The sequence below is a fragment of the Chanodichthys erythropterus genome, chromosome 22 (assembly GCF_024489055.1).
Source record: "Chanodichthys erythropterus isolate Z2021 chromosome 22, ASM2448905v1, whole genome shotgun sequence".
Classification (NCBI taxonomy): domain Eukaryota; kingdom Metazoa; phylum Chordata; class Actinopteri; order Cypriniformes; family Xenocyprididae; genus Chanodichthys; species Chanodichthys erythropterus.
Window position 1 is genome coordinate 7,790,411 of NC_090242.1, and position 21,559 is coordinate 7,811,969.

Sequence of the window (21,559 nt, forward strand, 5' to 3'; positions counted from 1 at the left end):
TTAAATTATGAGAAAAAAGTTGTTAAATTATGAGAAAAAACTCGTTAAATTTCGAGAAAAAAAGTCTACATAAAATGTTGAGAATAAACTTGTTATATTACGAGAAAAAACACGTTAAATTTCGAGAAAAAAGTCGAGAAAATGTTGAGAATAAACTCGTAAAATTATGAGAAAAAAGTTGTTAAATTATGAGAACAAATTTGTTAAATTATGAGAACAAATTCGTTAAATTATTCTCATAATCTAACGAATTTGTTCTCATAATTTAACGACTTTTTTCTCGTAATTAAAATGAGTTTTTTCTTGAAATTTTAACAACTTTAATCTCGAGATGGTTTTATTTTTTTATTATTGCTTGGCCCTAATCCTGTTCCGCATGGAATACACCCCGCCTTCTAAGTAAAATAGCCAATTGCTGATTGATTTCCCATAGAAACTTCGTCTAGCTTTTTTAATGTTATTTGAGCATAAGAAACATTATTTATGGGACAGTTAATGTCAGATTTTGTTGCTGATTTTGAAATATGTTATTTAATTATGAGTTTGCCAAGCAGTTTTTGAGATTTCAGGATTCTCCCATTCGAATAGATAGGACTTGGATGCCCAAAACAACTGGTCGGAGGCGTTGCAAATGTGGCCGCCGAGTGAACAGATTTTCCTTGAAAGGGATTTTGGGGAGTAAATGATGAAAAAATATTCATTTTCGGGAGAACAGTCCCTGGAAGTGGACATGGCTGTGGCTTCCATATAATTAAATAAATTATTAAATATAATTATGTAATACAATTCATTTAAAATGAGTTTATATTATAAAACTGACCAGAGATCAGGTAAACCTTAGACTCTTTCATTAGTTCATTAAATTACTGCCATCTATCGACGAACAATCGGCATTCAAAATAGTACAAATCGTTTGCATAAATCATGTGAACTTCGAAACAAGCTCCAAACCACTTCAAATAGATTTATAAAGCATAAAAACACTTTCACAGCACCAACAATTGTAAGATTTAGATGTGGCTCTAACCCAAAATGCTCTCAAGGGTCATTCCTGGGATTCGGTAATATTCCAACTTTGATTTAAACTACATATAAGTAATTCATTTTCTAAATGCCACACATCATTAGGCACATATCACCTCACGCATTAAAGACCTTATTATTTTCTTTTTTTTTTCTTTCACATTTGATTTAAACACCTTTTATTCTCAACCCAACAGACAAAATTAAATTGTTTTAAAAGGATTTTACACAAAACTTGCTATAAAACATACATCTACCTACTGCTCATTATCCCTCATAACAATTTAATAACTACAAGAGTAACATTTATGATAATTATTTTCACATTTTTATGGGACTGAAGTTAAAAATAGATAAATTGTTGAAAAAAAATATTTTATACTAAAACCAAAATTTTATTGTGTTAGTCATTAACATGTCAGGTGGTAATCAGCAAGAAATGCCTTAATTTCTAATTTCTATTTTTTCTAAAAAAATATCTATTAATGTGATATGTTTGAGAATAGTGTGATGGGGTTGAAGACTGTAACAGGTTTGAAGGGACATATTTTATTTTGTCTCTCATATTGTGCCCAGATCTGCATAGACAACACAGTCTTTCTGCTGCTGATGGGCTGCCATTTCTGACATGCTTGTCAATGTTTAAGTGCACACATTACATCAAATATTCTATTTTGTATTCTATAAAATGAGTTGTCATGACTATGGTAAGTATATCTTCACTGAAATCATGACTGAAATCATGACATGGTATACGGTCATTAAAATAATAGATAAATGAAGTGAAATCTGTCTTGAGGTTTTTCGCTCAAAATGGCCACTGCTCCTCTTGCAGTGTAGGGGAATAGACCATAGATGGTAGCAATTAATTAAGTACATTGTATATGCGTATGGATTAAAATAAAATTTTGAAAAATAATAATTTTCCATCTTAATTTTATGTGATGTCGTTGAGTTGTTAAGCTTGACAGTACCCTCCCTGACTATAATACGCCTCAAAAATATGAATAAAAAGTATGATAAGCTTACCATCTGTTAAAGAGACCTGAATGATGGCATTTGTGGTAAATGATGTCACATACGGGTGAAGTGTAAATTATTATAGGCGTGACGGGGTTGAGTTCAGACTGAGGGATATAACTTTACAGTGTTTTTTACAAAAAAAATAACAGAAATAAACACAATATTGCCCAAAATTATAGTCACTTTGCACATTTTGTTAAATATTTTTTTAAATATAAATTCACTGCCTCAGGTACATGACAAAATGCTTAGTGTACGATAGAAATAAAACATTATTTTATTATAACAATGATTTAAATGCAATAATTATTTGTATGAATTATAATGGACATACCAAAGTATTGTTAAAAGCTTTTAACATGTATTTTTGGTGAAATTCATTTTGGTAAACCACCAAAAGTTTGGGGGAATAAAATATTATCGAATCCCAGGAATGACCCTCAAACGGACCCCCTGCCAAATGCCATCTTGTTGACAACACATACAGCAAAAACCTCCTTGAATGATTTATTTATTTTTCATTTATTTATTTTACAAATTGATCACTGCTTGTATAAAAGTAAAACACACAATTGTGCTGCTGTTTTGAATTTTTAGCATTGCTGTAGTTTAAACTGACGTATTTAAAGGACAAAATTTTAATACAAATAAATGAAATAAGTAAACTAATTAATTAAAAACATTGCAATAACAGTGCTTGTATTTTGACAGGTTACACTTTTTACGGAAGAGGATTAGGGCCAAGCAATAATAAAAAAATAAAACCATCTCGAGATTAAAGTTGTTAAATTTCGAGAAAAAACTCTTTCAATTTTGAGAAAAAAGTCGAAATAAAATGTTCAGAATAAAGTCATTAAATTGCTAGAAAAAACTCGTTAAATTTCGAGATAAAATGTTGAGAATAAAGTCATTACATTAAGAGAAAAAAAGTTATTAAATTATGAGAAAAAAATTGTAATTTAATGAATTTTTTCTCATAATTTATGTTTCTCAACATTTTATCTCAACTTTTTTTCTCAAAATTTTACAACTTTAATCTCGAGATGGTTTTATTTTTTTATTATTGCTTGCCCCTAATCCTCTTCCGTACAATTTAACATGTTTTTCAAGCAGTGAATATTTCATTTGAAAACATGTGAAAAATGTCAATTTCACATCATTAAAATTAATAATTTGCCTTCCAAAATTCAGTTGTGAAATATATTTAGTTTTTATTATTATTATTATCACTTTATTATTCCACATGTAATAATTGGTCCAGAATTTTTTTACAAATTTGCCTCCACAATTTTCACTGATTGAAATTTACGGAGCTGCGGACATTAGTAGGCTAAATCGAGCGCATGATTTATTAATTTGTTCCCTTGATTTACTAAAATGTGCGTGCGATTTATTATTTCGTTCCTTTGATTTACTAAAACTTGCGCACGATTTACTATTTCGTTCCCTTGATTTACTAAAACGTGCACACGATTTACTATTTCGTTCCCTTGATTTACTAAAACTTGCGCACGATTTACTATTTCGTTCCCTTGATTTACTAAATCGTGCATGTGATTTACTATTCCGTTCCCTCGATTTACTAAATCGTGCGCGCGATTTACTATTTCGTTCCCTTGATTTACTAAATCGTGCATGTGATTTACTATTCCGTTCCCTCGATTTACTAAATCATGCGCTCGATTTACTATTTCGTTCCCTTGATTTACTAAATCGTGCATGTGATTTACTATTCCGTTCCCTCGATTTACTAAATCGTGCGCGCGATTTACTATTTCGTTCCCTCGATTTACTAAAACGTGCGCGCGATTTACTATTCCGTTCCCTCAATTTGTAAATCATGGCATGATTTATAAATCGAGGGAACAAAATAGTAAATCGTGCACACAATTTCATTTTTTTTCCCTTGCATGTCATGTCCGGGACTCCATAGAAATTCAATTGGATTTTTTTTTTTTTGTAAAAAAACTAATTAACAAAAAACAAAAACAAAACACAACGTTTTCACTACTCTCAACAGTAGGTGGTGAATTCATGTATTGACTGAAGATAATAAAGGCTAAAAACAGCAGAATTACGTATTTTAATGTAACCCGAGTGCTTGTACTCACACTGTGCATTCAAATATATATAGTATTAATATATGTATATATGTAATATATTTAATTACAAATATATTTATATTTTTTTTAAACGGTGACTTTTATTTTGACATTAACAGTGATGAAATGCTGCTGAACTCACAGTTTTCACAGTGTTGGTGGTGCTGGAGTCTCTAGGCTGCTATGAGCGATCGGTTTGTTAAACCAGGTAAGAGCACAGAAACAACAGTAGTTCATGTATATAAACCATTTAATTTATAAGCTCACATATGATGACATTCGTGTGAGTGACAGCAGAAGTTAATGTTAACATCGCGGTGTCTTTCGTCCATCTCATTCATTCCCGGATACGTTAATTAGGAACTTTTCGTGACATATTTCCAGGGAGTTATAAACAAGGACAGGAGAGATGGCTAATGCAGAAAAGTGTGATAGAATAATAATCAACTTAATGCTAATTGACTATTAAAGAAATTTGTATTAGAGTGTTAGAGTGTTTGCATTTGACAGCTCGTGACGTGGCATCTGGTGTTTAATGTCTCTGTTAAAGATACACGACCATACAATGAAACTACAAACACAGCCTGAAACCAAACCCGACCAAAGTGATCTAACCAGCCCAACATTGTAAAGTTCAGTGCGATTCACCCTGAACACAGAAAAGTGTTGTTTTCTTCTGCTCTTTCTTTCAATGCATATTTTGCTGTGGTCCTGCATACTGTGTACTTATTGTGTTACTTTGTGAGGGTTAAAAATGTAAGATATAGTATGAATGTGTGTACTATGATTGTAATTCGGATGTACTACATCCGTCATGTTGTCATTGTCATGTGACTCACGTGTCACTTCACTGTAGGCGTGTGAAGATATCAGATATTGCTGAAGCTTTTATCATGGTATACGGTATTATCGCGGTATTGAAATAAGTTACAAAAATAATATAAAGTCATAATATAAAAGTATGAAGGTATCAGATATTGCTGAATCTATCTGGAATATCTTCCCTCAACAAGCTTTTTCATATATTGGAGGTATTTTTATTGATGTGCAACTGTAACTTATCAAAAATTCCTATCAAATGTTCAAATTTCCACCAACAGACTTTTGGCATGGGATTTAATATATAAACATAATTTAATTTCCCATAAATTCTTTATTTGGGACAATCAAAATATTTTATACAAAAACAGAACTTTATTTTTTGATCAGTGGTTTAATAACGGATTACTTTTAGTTTGTCAGCTTTTTAACAACAAAGGTTCACTAATGACTTACGTTGAATTTCTTTCTACAATGTACCAGTTACTCCCAAAGAATTTGCCATAGTTATGGGAGCGATACCAACAGTAATCTGTATGCTTTTTAAGAATTACACTCACTCTACTACTATAACTACTACTTTCCCTGAGCCTATAGACACTTCTATAGGTAAAATATGTTTTTCAGGAAAAAAAGATAGAAACAAGAAAGTTAAATACCTGTTTCTTGAAGATATTATCTCAGTATCTCCTGCAAGCTTTACAACTTTACAACAAAAATATTTTCTTACCAATAAAGTAAAAGAAGTGTGTTTCAAAATAATAAATATATTTTACCCTGCTAAATATTTTATGCTTAAATATAAAACCAATATTGATACAAGATGCTCATTTTGCCAAGTGCACACAGAAACTGTCTATCATTTATTTTGGTCATGTTTCTATACTGAACAACTATGGAAATTATGGATATTGAAACATTCATTAAAGTTAATATCCAACATGATATATCTGTAACTTTTAAAGATATTATTTTTGGCCACTTTGATTCTGATTCTAATAAAAACAAAGCTTGGTTTGTTATAAATTTAATTTATTTTCTTGGCAAATTCTATATCCATAAATGTAATTCACTAACAACAAAGCAATTTTTCTTGTTTTTTTGAAAGATTTTAAAATGTACCTTAACACTATTTCATCCTCTGTAAATAAGAAAGCAAGAAGAACAACCTAAATTTGTAATGACTTTAATTTGTATACTCTAATCGAAATGTAAATTAATATCTTACACTTTTTTTTCTTTTCCTTTCTTCTGATAATCTTTCTTTCTTCTTTATCTTTTTCTGTTTGCAATTAATGTCTTATTTTTTTTGTTCTATATTTTCAGATGACATTGAACGTAATGTTGATACATGTTGTATACTATATACAAAATTATATATCATTAATGTCATCTTTGTAATGTTCGCAACCATAATAATAAAAAAAAACTGTCTCTTAAATTTTGTTTCTAAACACTCAAATCATGACTAAAAACGGTATTCTTCAGGCTGGATCAGGCTAATGTGCATGCGCAGACCTAAATGCGCGTCTCTTGTGCCTCTTTTCGGAGGCGCACGTCTGACTGTTTCTATAGGAACCGGAGCTTCTAACGGCCACGGCAGTGACGCGATGACTTTACCAATTGGTGATTGGCTCTTATTTATAATGCGGGACTTATTCCGCCATATTGCGTGTTGCACTTTCTCCCATTCAAAACAATAGGAGTGACACGTCTTGTGTTATTCTATAGTCTTCGGTAACACTTCACAGTTAGGTCTCAGTAGTTAACTTTTGTTAACTAACATTAAAGATGAGCAATAGCTACATTTGTTATAAGTTATTCTTAGTTTTAGTTATTACATAAAAATACAACTGATCAATGTTAGTTCATGTTAGCTCAGGTCCATTAAATAATACAGATACATCCTTTGATTTTAATAATCTATTATTAAATGTTGAAATTAACATTAAGTAAGATTAATAAATGCTTTAGAAGTATTTTTCATTGTCAGTTTAATTATTTAAATATTTGGTGGTGATCTGAATGTTCAATTAAAACATTTGTTTGCGGAGGTTACGGGGTAACCGCTGCATTTCTGCTGTTCCGTCAGTGGCATCTACTGCCAGAGATTGAATGTGCATTTTCTTTCTGTGTGTCTCCGCTTGTTCCACCATGAGCTTGTTTACATCAGTGTGCACATGCCTGTGTATTTTGGCGCTCAAATTCAGTGAGTGAAACGTTTTTTGTGTTTTTTCTCTCTCACTGAAACTTTGATGCACATCATCTTGTTTTATTAAGTCAACACAACAAAAGATGTGATAGGCTACTCATCATAGAACACACAGGTAAAAAGGCATGCAAATTTTTTTTTAAAATTTGTAGTCTTTAACTCAGTCACTCTAGCACCACCAACTGTCCAAATTTGCACTCATGTTTATGCTACCTTTTTAACCATAAGGGCTTGAAACAAAATTTTTTTTTTTCTTCGATTCCTTGGCTCAAGATAATTCGATTGCAAAATTTTTCCGCCATTTTGCGTTTTCTGAAAAAACAACTTTTTTTAACTCCTCCTAGACCGTTCATCTGATTTTCATGAAAATTGAACCAGATTATTCTCACACCATGCCGACAAAAAGTCATGGAATTCAAGTTGATTCTTTAAACCGTTCTCTAATAACTTGCGAACGAATTTGACAAATTTGTGCACACCAAAATAGACACGAGGCTATATCTCCGCAACGCTTTAGCTTATTCTGACTAAACTTGGTTTATGTTATGACAGCGATGACCTGAGGGTACATGCACGACCCTAGTGGTCAGGAGATATGAAAAGTTTACATTTACATCTTTAGATTTGGTGCAGCATGCCAAGTTGAACGATACCCAATTGTCCCATATTGCCCATTTTGAATTTTGTTGTAAAATGCTATTTAACAAATGCATTGGCATAACATTACAAAACTCGGTATGTGTCTTTGGCACCATGCCCTGAAGTTACTCAAAATGTTTTGGGCTGTGCCACCTTGTGGTCAAAAGTTATAATGAAATTTACAAAAATGCTAATGACTTTTGCCTATTGTAATGAAACTGGTCTAACATAGATTCCTTGGGTCATGCCGAGAACAAAGATACCAATTTTGCCATAGTCGGCAAAACTTCCTGTCCACCATTTTGATTTTCGAACTCCTCCTAGAGCACTTGTCCGATTTTCACCAAAATCAAATTGTATCTTCTTCGGACTATGCTGGAAAAAGTTATGGATTTCGGGTTGATAGAAGAAATCGTTTTTTATATGCCGCATCAACAAATTTTATGACATGATGCCAAAATGAATCTGAGGCTGTATCTCTGCAATTCTTTGACACCAAACTATGCAAGTGTCATTGTCACCTTACTCTGACCACACCACATGAATTTCGTCACAGCGCCACCTATTGGTAAGAATAGCCATTTTGCCTAAAATCATTTTAATATGGCTTTAATTGCTCATAGTTGCAGTCGGTCTGATGCTCCCAGCCATGATGGCATGGCTTATCATGCCGCCTTTGTTCTTGGCCCCTTAATTGTTGCTTGCAGCTATATTTTTGTATTGTCGCCAGTGACGATCTTAGCAAAAATATCACTTGCATTAATATTTTTGGTCGCAAATGTGACCATTTTAGGCGTAGTCTGGAGCCCTGCTTAATACAGCATGGAGAAAAATCTTGTGAAAAATCAGGCAGAAGCAGTGGTGGGATGAGGGCACCGTAGCATGATGAGCTGGTGTTTGGGCTTGGGCTTTATTTTTTTATCTTTTTTTGTGAAGCATAGATGGTAAGATATGCAAGCCTCACTCACTCATCATGTTGTTTTCTGCACAGGTAATCAGGAGCATGGATGGAACGACCCACCGCAGTTTTCCTATGGCTTGCAGAAGGAAACAGGTGGACCGAAGCGGAATATTCTCAACAAGAGGGTTCATGCACCCCAACTTACAGGTCAAGCTTATCCTCCATATTAAATGTTGTTATCTACATCTTGATACACCTATTTACATGTTTGATGACTAATGTATTTTTGTTAAACTTTTGTACTGTATGAATTGTTTAATCTTTTCCAGGCCTTTGATTTGATTAAAAAATGTGACAAATTCATCAAAAATGTATCTGGTTAATCTTGATTAATAATAATATTATAGGTGCAATCAATCTCAATTAATCTTATCTTACAATAAAATGTGTAGGGGCAGTCCATCTCAATAATTGTATAATAAATAATTAAATTAAGAAGAATTTTTACTCTAACCATTACAGCTCAAAATATTAACAAAAATGTAAATTAGCTTAAAGGGTTAGATCACCTGAAAATGAAAACAATGTCATAAGACCAAAGCCATAAGACTTTTGAACACAAATGAAGATTAGTAGATGGTTAGGTATTGAGGTTTTGGTTAGTAGAATACGTTGACATGTAGTTGCAAAGTGTCTTATAGTCAGTAGAATGTGTGTTACGAGCATCAAAATAAAGTGTTAGATATTAAGCAGACAGTCTACTAATACTCTTATGAGAGTTAGTTGACATGTAGTTGACAAGTCACTAATTACTAATAGAAAGTCTAACCGAAATAAAGAATGACCTTCAAAATAAAGTGTTACCTAAATTATTTATGCCCATATAGGTTCAGGATCAGAGATGCAATCCACACCAGTGGCGAGTGTGACCCCTCCCCGGGGAATAATTCCTCCTCCGATGGACAGCGTCATTCCACCTTCCATGTGTCCAAGAATTCCCTCAGATGGAACGGCAGAGGCGGTAGAGCTGGAGACAGAGCCATGCATTGAAGATGTGCAAGAACCTCTGTATTGGGCATTGAATGCATGTAGACATACTGTGAAGGTAAACTCAATGGGAAACCAATGGGAAAAACAGTCAGAATGGAAAAAAAATAGAGTAAGAAATATTTATGGTTCTGCAGTTTCATAAGGAGGAAATTGATTGTTAGGGTTTCAATAATAAAAAACACGAAGTTTGGAAAAAGTGTAAATAAATGGAACAATTGTATCAATCACAAAACATATAGCAAATATCTAGAGTCTTTACAAGAAACAAACATCAAAAACATTTTCTCAATTTTGGTCCAATCCTGCTCTGGAAAACTTTAGCTCCAACCACAGTTGGGCTAGAAAACACTAGAAACATCCAGGCAGGTGTGATGGAGCTATGGAGATTTATGTTCCTGTTGTCTTTTTCTTTCAGAAACAGATCTGTGATGATGTAGAAAGGCGTCTGAAGCTTTTTGAGGACATGTGGAAAAGTGGGAAACTCTCTCCTTTGGTTAAACATAGAATGCATAGATTGTCCCAAGGTGAGTCAGAGTTGTTCACTTCCATTCACTGGTTCAGTCGTAAAACATTGCAGCACGAGGGTTGAATACTTAGCCAGTCATGTGTGCAGTAGTGGCCTAAAGTGATGTCTGGAGGGGATATTTGTTTTCAGTGACTCTCTAAACTTGGTTGAAGTATTCATCTGACAAATTTTTTTTAGTCAAAAGGCAAAATTGACTACCGCATGATCAGTTATTAATATTTTGTTGGTTCTCTCTTGTTTTTGCATGTGTTCATAATTTCCTTGTATGACAGCCTGGTCAAAAATGATGTCCGCACAATTTCTCATATTTCATTGCGTTATTATCACAAGCCAGTGATTATAGTTTATAAAGTTTTAAATATGGACATTTTTCTTACAAAAACCCATCGCTTCACTTCAGAAAGCATTTTATTAACCCCCTGGGCCTGGATTACTTTTATGATGGATGGGTGAGCTTTTTTAGGCTTCAAAAACTCTGTTACCATTCACTCCCATTATAAAGCTTGGAAGAGCCAGCATATTTTTAAATATATAACCTAGGATGGCTTGAGGGTGAGTAAATCATGGGATCATTTTTGGGTGAACTATCCCTTTGAGAAGTTTTCCCAGTGTTTTAGAACATTATTGAAGCTCATTATTCATTTATTTAGACTGCTGTTGTATAGCTTGGTAAAAGTTGACAAAATAGAGGAAAAACCTGCTAGATGTGCTTCGTTTCAGACCTGAAAAGAAAAAACTGGGATGCAGCTGATGAGATCCACAGAGGCCTCATGGTCGACCATGTTTCTGAAGTCAGTCAGTGGATGGTGGGAGTCAAGCGTCTCATCGCTGAAGCTCGGAGCCTGAACCCAGAACAGATCAACAACTGCACTGATCCAGGGTCTTGAGGACCGTATGATATCCAGTACTTCTCGGAAAACGCATGAATTCATTGGACAAGTTGCCGAAGTGATTTGTCTTAACTTATGTAAAGTTTTGTATTATCCATCTTTAAAAAACCGCCCATTACCATCTGGTTCATCAAATATTACATTTATTTTTGTAGGGTGGTGCTGGGGAACAGTTCTTTTTTCTTTTCTTTCTTTCTTCATCATAAATTTGCTTTGTATTTTGAGAGAAATTGAAAATGTTGGTACAGTAAATGAAAAGTATTTTACTACTATCTATAAAAATCTGCTTTTAAAAGAGGGTTGATTGGCATCTATTTCAGCCCGAATAAAGCCCATAGTTTCACAGGCTCAACTGAGATGGTATTGAATTATGTAAAAATATAAATATATACTGTAAACTGTATTGTATGCTTTACTGTATATAGGTAAACAGGATTTGTACATACTGTAATAGGTAAACAAATCAGTAGCTGTCCACAGATTTGATCAGTAAAGTTAAGATGTGCAATAAAATAGATGTTGAAACCTAGCCTCAAATTTTTGGCAAACTGCCTGTTGTAACCATTATAACACAATATCACTTAAAACACTTAAAATGTATCTCTTGGCATTATACATTAAAACAAAGAATGCCTTATTACAAAAAAAAAAAAGACGGTTTCATGATTTTAGACCAAACTATTAGAATATTATAAGCAAAGAGATATTTTTCATATTTTTTAACCAGTAGGTGGTGCTGTTCTGAAACTGCGTAGGGCTTGGCATATCAAAGAAACCTCTGGATCCATACATAGGAAAGTTTGGCAAAATAGCGGTCTAACATGCCATAGCTGATTTGTAGTCTACCACCATAATTATTTTATTTTTGAGTTATTGAGACTGCAAATTTGTTATGGTGTAAGATTAGACAGATTGCTAAATTCATAACTTTCCTCCAAAGAGTTCTATGGGCTGTCATAGACTTCAGTCCAAAGGAAGAAAAAGAATAAGAAGAAATTAAGCTGCATGCAGTAATTGAGTTTGAGCGCTGTAGGGTGTGCAATATGCATCTCAATCGGAGCCCTTGTTCAGTAGTCAGGGATTGATGATTGATCCCACAATCCTTCCAGTGCTGAAATGTTCACTCCCTAAAAAGTCCCTCAATGCATTGTGAAAACCAACAAGCACTGATACTCAATATGTTCCCTTAACGGAATTTCTGAAGTGCTAAGCGTAAATGAATACACACAATGACACGCAAAAGGATTAAGAGGGTCTTTACTGGGTCTTTACCAGTGTACACAAAAAAACCCAATTCGCCACCTAGGGAGCTCGCGAGCCGATTGAGACGCATTCAACGTTTATTGTGCCATCTGTTACCTCTGTTTGGAAACACATTTTAGTTACAGGGGCTGTTCACCATTTTCAACTAAAAACTGAAAAGTTTGTATGCGTTTTGGCCATTTGTTTACTCAACAACAGCATTTTGGGGGCCTGAAAAAGCATAAATTGAAAACCAGTTTCAAAGTGCAAGTTTCTCATCTTTCTGTAAACTACATAAAATGTGAATTTGTAAAAATGGTGTCCAGTCTATAGCCACGTAGTGTTTCTTTACAAAGTGACATCGCCAACTACTGGCCTGGCGGCAGAATACAACATTTTTAATCATTTTAGCAGATCCGTGTGAATAGGGATCATTTTGACAATGTTGTCATCTGTACGTGTTTTTAGTTTGTTTGTTTTTTGTTCAAATTTCATTCATACGGAAGAGGATTAGGGCCAAGCAATAATAAAAAAATAAAACTATCTTGAGATTAAAGTTGTTAAATTTCGAGAAAAAAGTCTAAATAAAATGTTGAGAATAAAGTCATTAAATTACGATAAAAAAGTTGTTAAATTATGAGAACAAATTCATAATTTAACAAATTTGTTCTCGTAATTTAACGACTTTTTTCTCGTAATTTAACGAGTTTATTCTCAACATTTTATTTCGACTTTTTTCTCAAAATGTAACGACTTTTTTCTCGAAATTTAACAACTTTAATCTCGAGATGGGTTTTTTTAATAGTCCACTGTGTCATTTTTTCGTCATACTGTTTCATTAAACTCACTATGAAATCAAAATCAACAATTCTTATTTCTATAGTATTCATTAGAAATTATTTATCAATGCACATAATTTAAAATAATAATAATGTGCACTCGTAATATTTAGCAAATGACAATAATCCTATTAGTTCCCAATCAAGTTTTTTTTTTTTTTTTTTTTTAAATAAGCAGTTTCATTGGGATGAGCATCACAATAGTGAAAAAAAGACAATTTCCTTTTCCGGTAACACTTTATTTTGACATGTTACACATTACATGTACTTACTATAGTAATAACAGTAAATAATTAATAATTACAAGCAACTAACCCTAACCTTAAACCTATTGTGAGCACATGACGTTACTTAATGTTGCTCAGTAGTTATTAGTGCAATTACACTGAAACAATGTAACTAACTAACACTTTAAATTAAATGGTTACAGGACATTGTTACAGTGTAATTACAAAAGTAAATACCGAGTAACATTAAGTAACGATGTGCTCACAATAGGCTTAATGTTAGGGTTAGTTGCTTTTAATTATTCGTAATTTACTGTTAATACTATAGTAAGTACATGTAATGTGTAACACGACAAAATAAAGTTAGTTGCACTTTATTTATGCATAATTACAAGCAACTAACCCTAACCCTAAACCTATTGTGAGCACATGTCGTTAATTAGTATTACTCAGTACTTAGTGTAATTACACTGTAACATTGTAACTCTGTAACAAACACCTTAAAATAAATGGTTACAGGACATTGTTACAGTGTAATTACACAAGTAAGTACCGAGCAACATTAAGTAACGACATGTGCTCACAGTAGGCTTAAGGTTAGGGTTAATTGCTTGTAATTATTCTTAATTTACTGTTGTTACTATAGTAAGTACATGTAACGTGTAACACCAAAATAAAGTGTTGTTACAGTTTATTTATGCATAATTACAAGCAACTAACCCTAACCTTAAACCTATTGAGAGCACGTTGTTAATTAATATTGCTCAGTACTTAGTGTAATTACACTGTAACAATGCACTGCAAAAAAATGCTGCTCTTACTGAGAATTTTCGTCTGGTTTCCAGTCCAAATATCTAAAAATTCTTAGATCAAGAAGCATTTTCTTGACAAGTAAAAAATATTTTCTTGTTTTTAGGAAAAATAAGTCAAAATTAAGTGAGTTTTCCCTTAAAACAAGCAAAATAATCTGCCAATGGGGTAAGCAAAATAATCTTAATCCAAACTGAAAACAAGATTATATACTTTATTTTTGGTTTGAAATAAGATTATTTTGCTTACCCCATTGGCAGATTATTTTGCTTGTTTTAAGGAAAAACCCACTTAATTTTGACTTATTTTTCCTGAAAACAAGAAAATAATTTTTACTTGTCAAGAAAATGCTTCTTGATTTAAGAACTTTAAGATTTTTTGACTAGAAACAAGACAAAAACTCTAAGTAAGAACAGCATTTTTTGCAGTGTGTAACTAACAAACCTGAAAATATAGGGTTACAGGACATTGTTACAGTGTAATTACACAGATAAGTACTGAATAACATTAAGTAACAACATGTGCTCACAATAGGTTTAAAGTTAGGGTTGTTTGTAATTATGCATAATTTACTGTTATTACTGGAGTAAGTACATGTAACGTGTAACTGAAACAATAAAATAAAGTGTGTTTACATTGTATTTTAAGGTCTTTGTTACACTGTAATTATACATTGAAGTACTGAGTAATATTAAGTAACTACATGTACTTACTATAGGGTTAGGATTAGGGCTTGGTTTAGGGTTAGTTGCATGTATAGTTATTACTATAGTAACTGCATGTAACATATGTAACAATGACACTGTAAAATAAAGTGTTACGAAATAAAGCATTTGCGGAAACATGATTGTGATTGTCTTTTCTTCTGAGACGAGTACTTACTATATAATTAGGGTTAAGGTTTGGTTTAGGGTTAGTTGCATGTAATGATGCATAATTCACTGTTATTAATATAGTAAATACATGTAAAATGTGTAATAGGGACACTGTAAAAATAAAGTGTTACCAAATAAAGTTTAAGGCCGTATCATCCACAACAAATACACAATATCAACAACAACACTTTGTAAAGCACTTTTATTTATAAGCCCGGTTGCATTAGAGCCAAACTGCAAAAAGTACATTTTACTCTGAAAACAATATCGTACCCACCCACTTTTTGACAATAAAAACAGCATGCCTCAACAAAACACAGTATATACGTCAAAAAACTATCAAAATGCTGCTATGCCTTTCATAAACTGTACTGAAACAATAGAGAAGACAAAAACATCAAAGAGGCCACAAAGCAAGTGTCTTTCAGTAGCCGTTTACAATGAAACATGTTACTAGAGGACATAGAAAAGGTTTTCCATGCATTTTATTTTTCAGTTCTAAATGTCTTTCTAAGAAGGTAAATAAAGAGGAAAGGGATTGAGTTCTGTAATGACAGTTGAATAATAATTCACTCGTTCAAATATTACGAGTGGATCTTTGTCAGATAAAATTGTGAAGATTGCAGGTGGTTTTCTGTTTATGGTAGTATATCACACAATCAAACCTGATGAATAGCGGTTTTATACAGCCATGGCCAAACATTTGTACACCTTGTTTTGATAAAATGAATCAAATAACCAAAAAAATCGTGCATACATTCATCACATCAACATTCTTGTTTTTCAAAATAAATACTAAGCATTATTTGACAAATCTGACTAATCAGCTCATACAGTATTACTAATAAAATGTAAATGGTTTAATAAATCTGAACATACATTAATCTGTGCATATAAGATGCAAAATGTGTTAATATACCTTACAAATTTTTAGATAAGACAAAAAGACTGAGTTGACTAGCCCAGAAACTGCAATAGTCTGAATACAATATCAACAAGTTAAAATGCTGAGCATCACTATGTAGAATTAGCAATGTCCACCTTCTTTCTTGAATCATTTTAACAACTGTGATTCCATTGTTCTTGATAATAAATATGAACGCACATTTGTGAGCGATGAGCGCCTTCTGTTGTCAAGCAAATAGAGCGTTTTAAAAACAACACCAGTAGATTAGCACTTCCCTCACTGGTTACAACACCCATTATTGAAAGCTCTCTCTCTCTCTAACAACAACATGCTTCCATTGAATTTGAATAGACGTTAAGCCTAGACATCAAACGTAGAGCTTCTGTGACTTCAAGAGACTTCCTTTTGTAGTGAAAAGAAAAAATCCCTGAATCCTAAGATACAAAAGGAAGAACAAATATACCAGCTCTACTGGAAGAACTTTATCAAAGTGCTCTGAGCACACCACACCAGACCCAGGCTCTGGAAAACAAAAAATCTTGGAGCAAAGGTCTCACATGCAGTTACTGTAGCCCCACAAAGCATAATGCCACCATCAGCATCATCTTTAACTTTAAGCAACAGTTCGTTGAGTGGGTTGCTCAGCCCCCTTGATCCATCTGTTCTTGCAGTGCAGATTTTTTTTTTTTTTGTGCTATCCGTGCAGCTTTGATTTCAAGGGCTAAACGTATACTGAAATTCATTGTTGTTCAATGTGCTTAACTACAGTAGAAAGAGTTCTGAAAATTGGTTGATATCTATTCACATGAAAAAGTCATTACAATAGTCTTACCTAGCAGTTAAACATTAAATGTAGATGTGGAATTGACTTTATTTCAAATATCTAAACATGTATTGAAGATTTTGTTGTCTCCTTTTCAATAGGATTGTTACAATCGAGTTTTATTACAGGCATAGGAGAGAGAGATTGAAAAACTAATGCCTAAATGTTTACTGCATTGAAGAAAAGTTAAAAAGAATATATCGAAACACCCGTGTCGTTTTTATAAAACACAGGCAACAGGATCTCTTTTGGTTGGAATGTAGTACTTGCTCCATGCTTGTCCCAAATAGCACGTTTCTGCACACTTATGGTCGAAACATGGTGGCTGATTTTGTAAACATACCCAAATATACTGAAAAAAATTAATACCACACAGCACAAAGTGGCTTCATCATAGTTTATCCATAAAAGAAGTGTTCTGAGCAATGAGGAATAAATGCTGATGTGAATGTGATGACACTGTAAAGCAGAGGGCCAATGAAGTTCAAGGAAAAGATGAGAAGCTCGGAGCTTGTACATCCTCAAGCGAGTGATCCTGCAACTCTGATGTTGACGACTGAGACAGAAACAGAGAGAAAGGTCAGTTCGCAAACTGTAATGGAGTCAGAATACTGTTATGTTTAGCCTCATCCCTCATCAAACACAGCTTCCTGTCATTTTTCCAAGTAATCCTGAAGACTTTGCTCAGAATTTTCAAGCATGTTTGATTTGGAATTGAACTCTGCAGAACCAGAATTGTCTGTTCACAAATAATAGTCTAATTTCTTCGCCATCAGCGACACCAAACAAGACATGTTAATATATGATGATGTTATCAAACCAGTTTCCCCAAACCCACCCTCCTCCTTTCATTGGTCAACCAAATAGATAGTCCCGCCCTAAACTCATGCCTGCCATAGTGTAGTAATTAATCTGTAATTTCTTTAGAATATCTGTACACGATCAGAGTATTTTTTACTTCACTATAATCAAAAGCATAAATACACTATATTGCCAAAAACATCCCATTCTTAATCCGTAGGGTTTATTATGGAGTTCGCCCACCCTTTGTAGCTACAACAGCCTCAACTCTTCTGGGAAGGCTTTCCACAAGGTTTAGGAGTGTGTTTATGGGAATTTTTGACCATTTTTCTAGAAGTGCATTTGTGAGGTCAGGAAGTGATGTTGGCGAGAAGGCCTGGCTCGCAGTCTCCACTCTAATTCATCCCAAAGGTGTTCTATCGGGTTGAGGTCAGGCCAGTCAAGTTCCTCCACACCAAACTCGCTCATCCATGTCTTTATGGACCTTACTTTGTGCACTGGTGCGCAGTCATGTTGGAGCAGGAAGGGGCCATCCCCAAACTGTTCCCACAAAGTTGGGAGCATGAAATTGTCCATAATGTCTTAGTATGCTGAAGCATTAAGAGTTCCTTTCACTGGAACTAAGGGTTCAAGCCCAACCCCTGAAAAACAACCCCACACCATAATCCCCCTCCACCAAACTTTACACTCGGCACAATGCAGTCAGGCAAGTACCGTTCTCCTGGAAACCGCCAAACCCAAACTCATCCATTGCCAGACAGAGAAGCGTGATTGGTCACTCCAGAGAACACGTCTCCTGCTCTAGAGTCCAGTGACGGCGTGCTTTACACCACTGCATCCCACGCTTTGCATTGCACTCGGTGATGTAAGGCTTGGATGCAGCTGGAAACCCATTCCATGAAGCTCTCTACACACTGTTCTTGAGCTAATCTGAAGGCCACATGAAGTTTGGAGGTCTGTAGCTATTGACTCTGCAGAAAGTTGGTGACTTCTGTGCACTGTTAGTCTCAGCATGCGCTGACCCCGCTCTGTGATTTTACGTGGCCTTCCACTTCGTGGCTGAGTTGCTGTTCCCAATTGCTTCCACTTTGTTATGATACCACTAACAGTTGACTGTGGAATATTTAGTAGTGAGGAAATTTCACGAATGGACTTATTGCACAGGTGGAAACCTATCACGGTACCACGCTTGAATTCACTGAGCTCCTCAGAGCGACCCATTCTTTCACAAATGTGTGTAGAAGCAGTCTGCATGCCTAGTGCTTGATTTTATACACCTGTGGAAGTGATTGGAACACCTGAATTCACTGATTTGGAGGGGTGTCCCAATACTTTTGGCAATATAGTGTATCTTACTTTATACTCTATGACAGTTCTTAAAACCATATTGTGCCTTGTTATTCAAAGCTAAAGAAACCATTTTTTTCCCCTTAATGAAGTATTCAAGGCTTTGTTACACCATAACTGTTTCTAAACATTTCAAATTTTCAATCTTCACAGAGCAAAATACAAAATTTTGTACCATTCAAATGAAGTAAAAAATTCGGGGGAAAAAACAAAACGCAAAAATTTTCAGTCCAAAATGGCCGAACAGCACCAGAGGGTTAAAGAAACATTTTTTAGATATTGAACATTTGTTGCCAATGAACATGAAATATTCAACGCTATGTCAAGACCAATTCGTACGGATTTTATGAGGTGGCTAATTTGTATGAATTCGTACGATACTAAACCCCATTGACGGGTATGTTTAGGGGCGGGGTTAGGGGTAGGTCATTCGTATTAATTCATACGAATTTGGCAACTCGTAAAAAACATACGATTAAAAAAAAAAAAAAAAGTACAAGTGAAGTCATACGAATTCGTATGAATTAGCCACCTCGTAAAATACATACAAATTGCCGTGAGATTGGGTTGAGAGATCACTGACTAAAAAAAGATGTATCATATAAGCCCACCTGTTTTTTTGTTTTTTTTAAATATAAAAATGTTAGAAAGCAGGAAATTATTTGTTTCCCAGCAACTGCACAAGCTTCTTACTGCTATGTTCGGTTCTATGTGCTACAGAAAAATAAGAAAAAGAACTAGAATACAATCATCTTCAATGATTTACTCCAATAATAAATGAATTTTAACACATCTTACCTGACTCTCTTATTTAGTGATGGCAGACGGAGAGCCTGACCGATGGAAATGGACTATCTGCCACTTGCCATCTTTGCGATGCCAGATTCGCGTCTCCTCTGACTGGGCAGTGCATGGCATTCCGTTCGTGTCCAGGTACTGCGTGATACGAATGTAGGCGATACAGGCGGCATCCTCTCCGATCAGATGGATATGAGGGTTCAGGATGGTAGTGTGAACTGGCTTGCTGTTCTTTGACCACACTGTTAAAAAAACAACAAAAAACATTACCTTTTCAAATAAATAGTGCCTCAATAGTGCTGTATGGATACAGATTCTTAGAGGATCTGAATCTTGAGAGTGTGCAATGTAAGTAACTTTAGCACAATACTCAGCAGACATTTTCCCAAACCACAGTTTTTTTCTTTAAATATCAAGGGGGGAAAGAGAACGCAAGTGCTTCCTTAATTGTAAAAATACCACTTGCCTTGAAGGTCTTTAAAATAATGCAGAACATTCAAAATGTGCCACAATGCATGTTTCAACAACATATGATACGACCAAAAAAGTCATGACTTGGTGCATAATGCACTTGATCTGACACGTGTCTGACTTTAGCTAAACTTTCAATGCAACTGTTGCAACATCGAAAAACTTAGTTTAGAAACAAGATATTGATGAACAACAGTGGCCTTTTTGGATGTGATCCAGTCATTTTAAGAAAGAAAGGCTTCTATACTTCAACATATGGTGATGCAGTATGTGAAGTATGCAAAAAGGCTGTCATCTGATTTATGTCCATGCTGGATATTTTCTTATTTTTCTGTATTATTTTGAATTCCCAAATGTTGTGAATCATTGTCTGGATGTCACGACTGAACACCACATCACATACTGCTTTGACAAATTAGAAACTTCACTGATATTTTGGATCACACAATAGCAACTATTTGATTTATAAGGTGAATATACAGAAAATATGCAGCCTTTGACACCAGTATGAATGTAACACCCTCTGAACGGGTTGCTTCCCCTGAGCACCACCAGAGGTCTCCAACCCCTGAGTTTTGACATCAGGCATGATTATTGGACATGATTATTTTTGCTTCTTCCCTTGATTTGGATTGTTTGGACTGTTTATACCCTAGCCCAGGGGTGTCCAAACTTGCTCCTGGAGGGCCACTGTCCAGCAGAATTTAGCTCCAACTTGCCTAATAAGACCTTGATTAGCTGTGTTTAATTGGGGTTGGAAGCTAAACTCTGCCGGACAGTGGTCCTCCAGGAGCAAGTTGGACAGTTTCACTTTCTCGTGCCTGGACTTTGTGTGTTGGAACTGTTACACTTTATTTCGCTGTATGCACTGATGTTTGTTGCATCACCTCTCTGCTGCCGTTATACGCACATTCTTTGTCCTTCTGATATCCGCAAACAATGATCTGCACTTTGATCTTAACTCTCAAGCCTCCTCGTCACGAAGAAATATAATGCCAAATATAATATAATTGGTGAAAATTAGGGTTGGAAATCCTTTGAATTTTCTTATTGATTCCGATTCTTAATTTCTATTCCAATATGGTAAAAAACAAACAAACTTGGATATTATTTACATTTCTTATTCTTATTGCAAAATATTTTATTGCAGCTGAATCCCATGAACAAAAAACAACAGGCTAAAGAACACTTACACAAGGAACTTTTGCCTATGGTTTAAGAACACCATAAATCA

At 34.4% G+C, this 21,559-nt stretch overlaps 2 protein-coding genes across 2 annotated transcripts in view; one reads left to right on the forward strand and one right to left on the reverse strand.

Moving 5' to 3' along the window:
- Positions 1–4,281: 4,281 nt before the first annotated feature.
- Positions 4,282–12,942, forward strand: sra1 (steroid receptor RNA activator 1). Its single transcript, XM_067376278.1, has 5 exons — positions 4,282–4,356; positions 8,810–8,926; positions 9,607–9,824; positions 10,185–10,293; positions 11,016–12,942. The coding sequence occupies exons 1-5, from the start codon at positions 4,332–4,334 to the stop codon at positions 11,180–11,182; spliced, it is 636 nt and encodes a 211-aa protein (XP_067232379.1). The 5' UTR covers positions 4,282–4,331; the 3' UTR covers positions 11,183–12,942.
- A 2,430-nt stretch (positions 12,943–15,372) lies between these two features.
- The window catches only part of camk2a (calcium/calmodulin-dependent protein kinase II alpha), a 66,234-nt gene continuing 60,047 nt past the window's right edge, over positions 15,373–21,559 (reverse strand). The window contains exons 18-19 of the mRNA XM_067374951.1: positions 19,855–20,096; positions 15,373–17,464 (exon numbers count right to left, since the gene is read on the reverse strand). Of these exons, the coding sequence (XP_067231052.1) occupies positions 19,864–20,096 (233 nt within the window). The 3' untranslated portion in view covers positions 15,373–17,464; positions 19,855–19,863. The remainder of the gene's footprint in view (positions 17,465–19,854; positions 20,097–21,559) is intronic.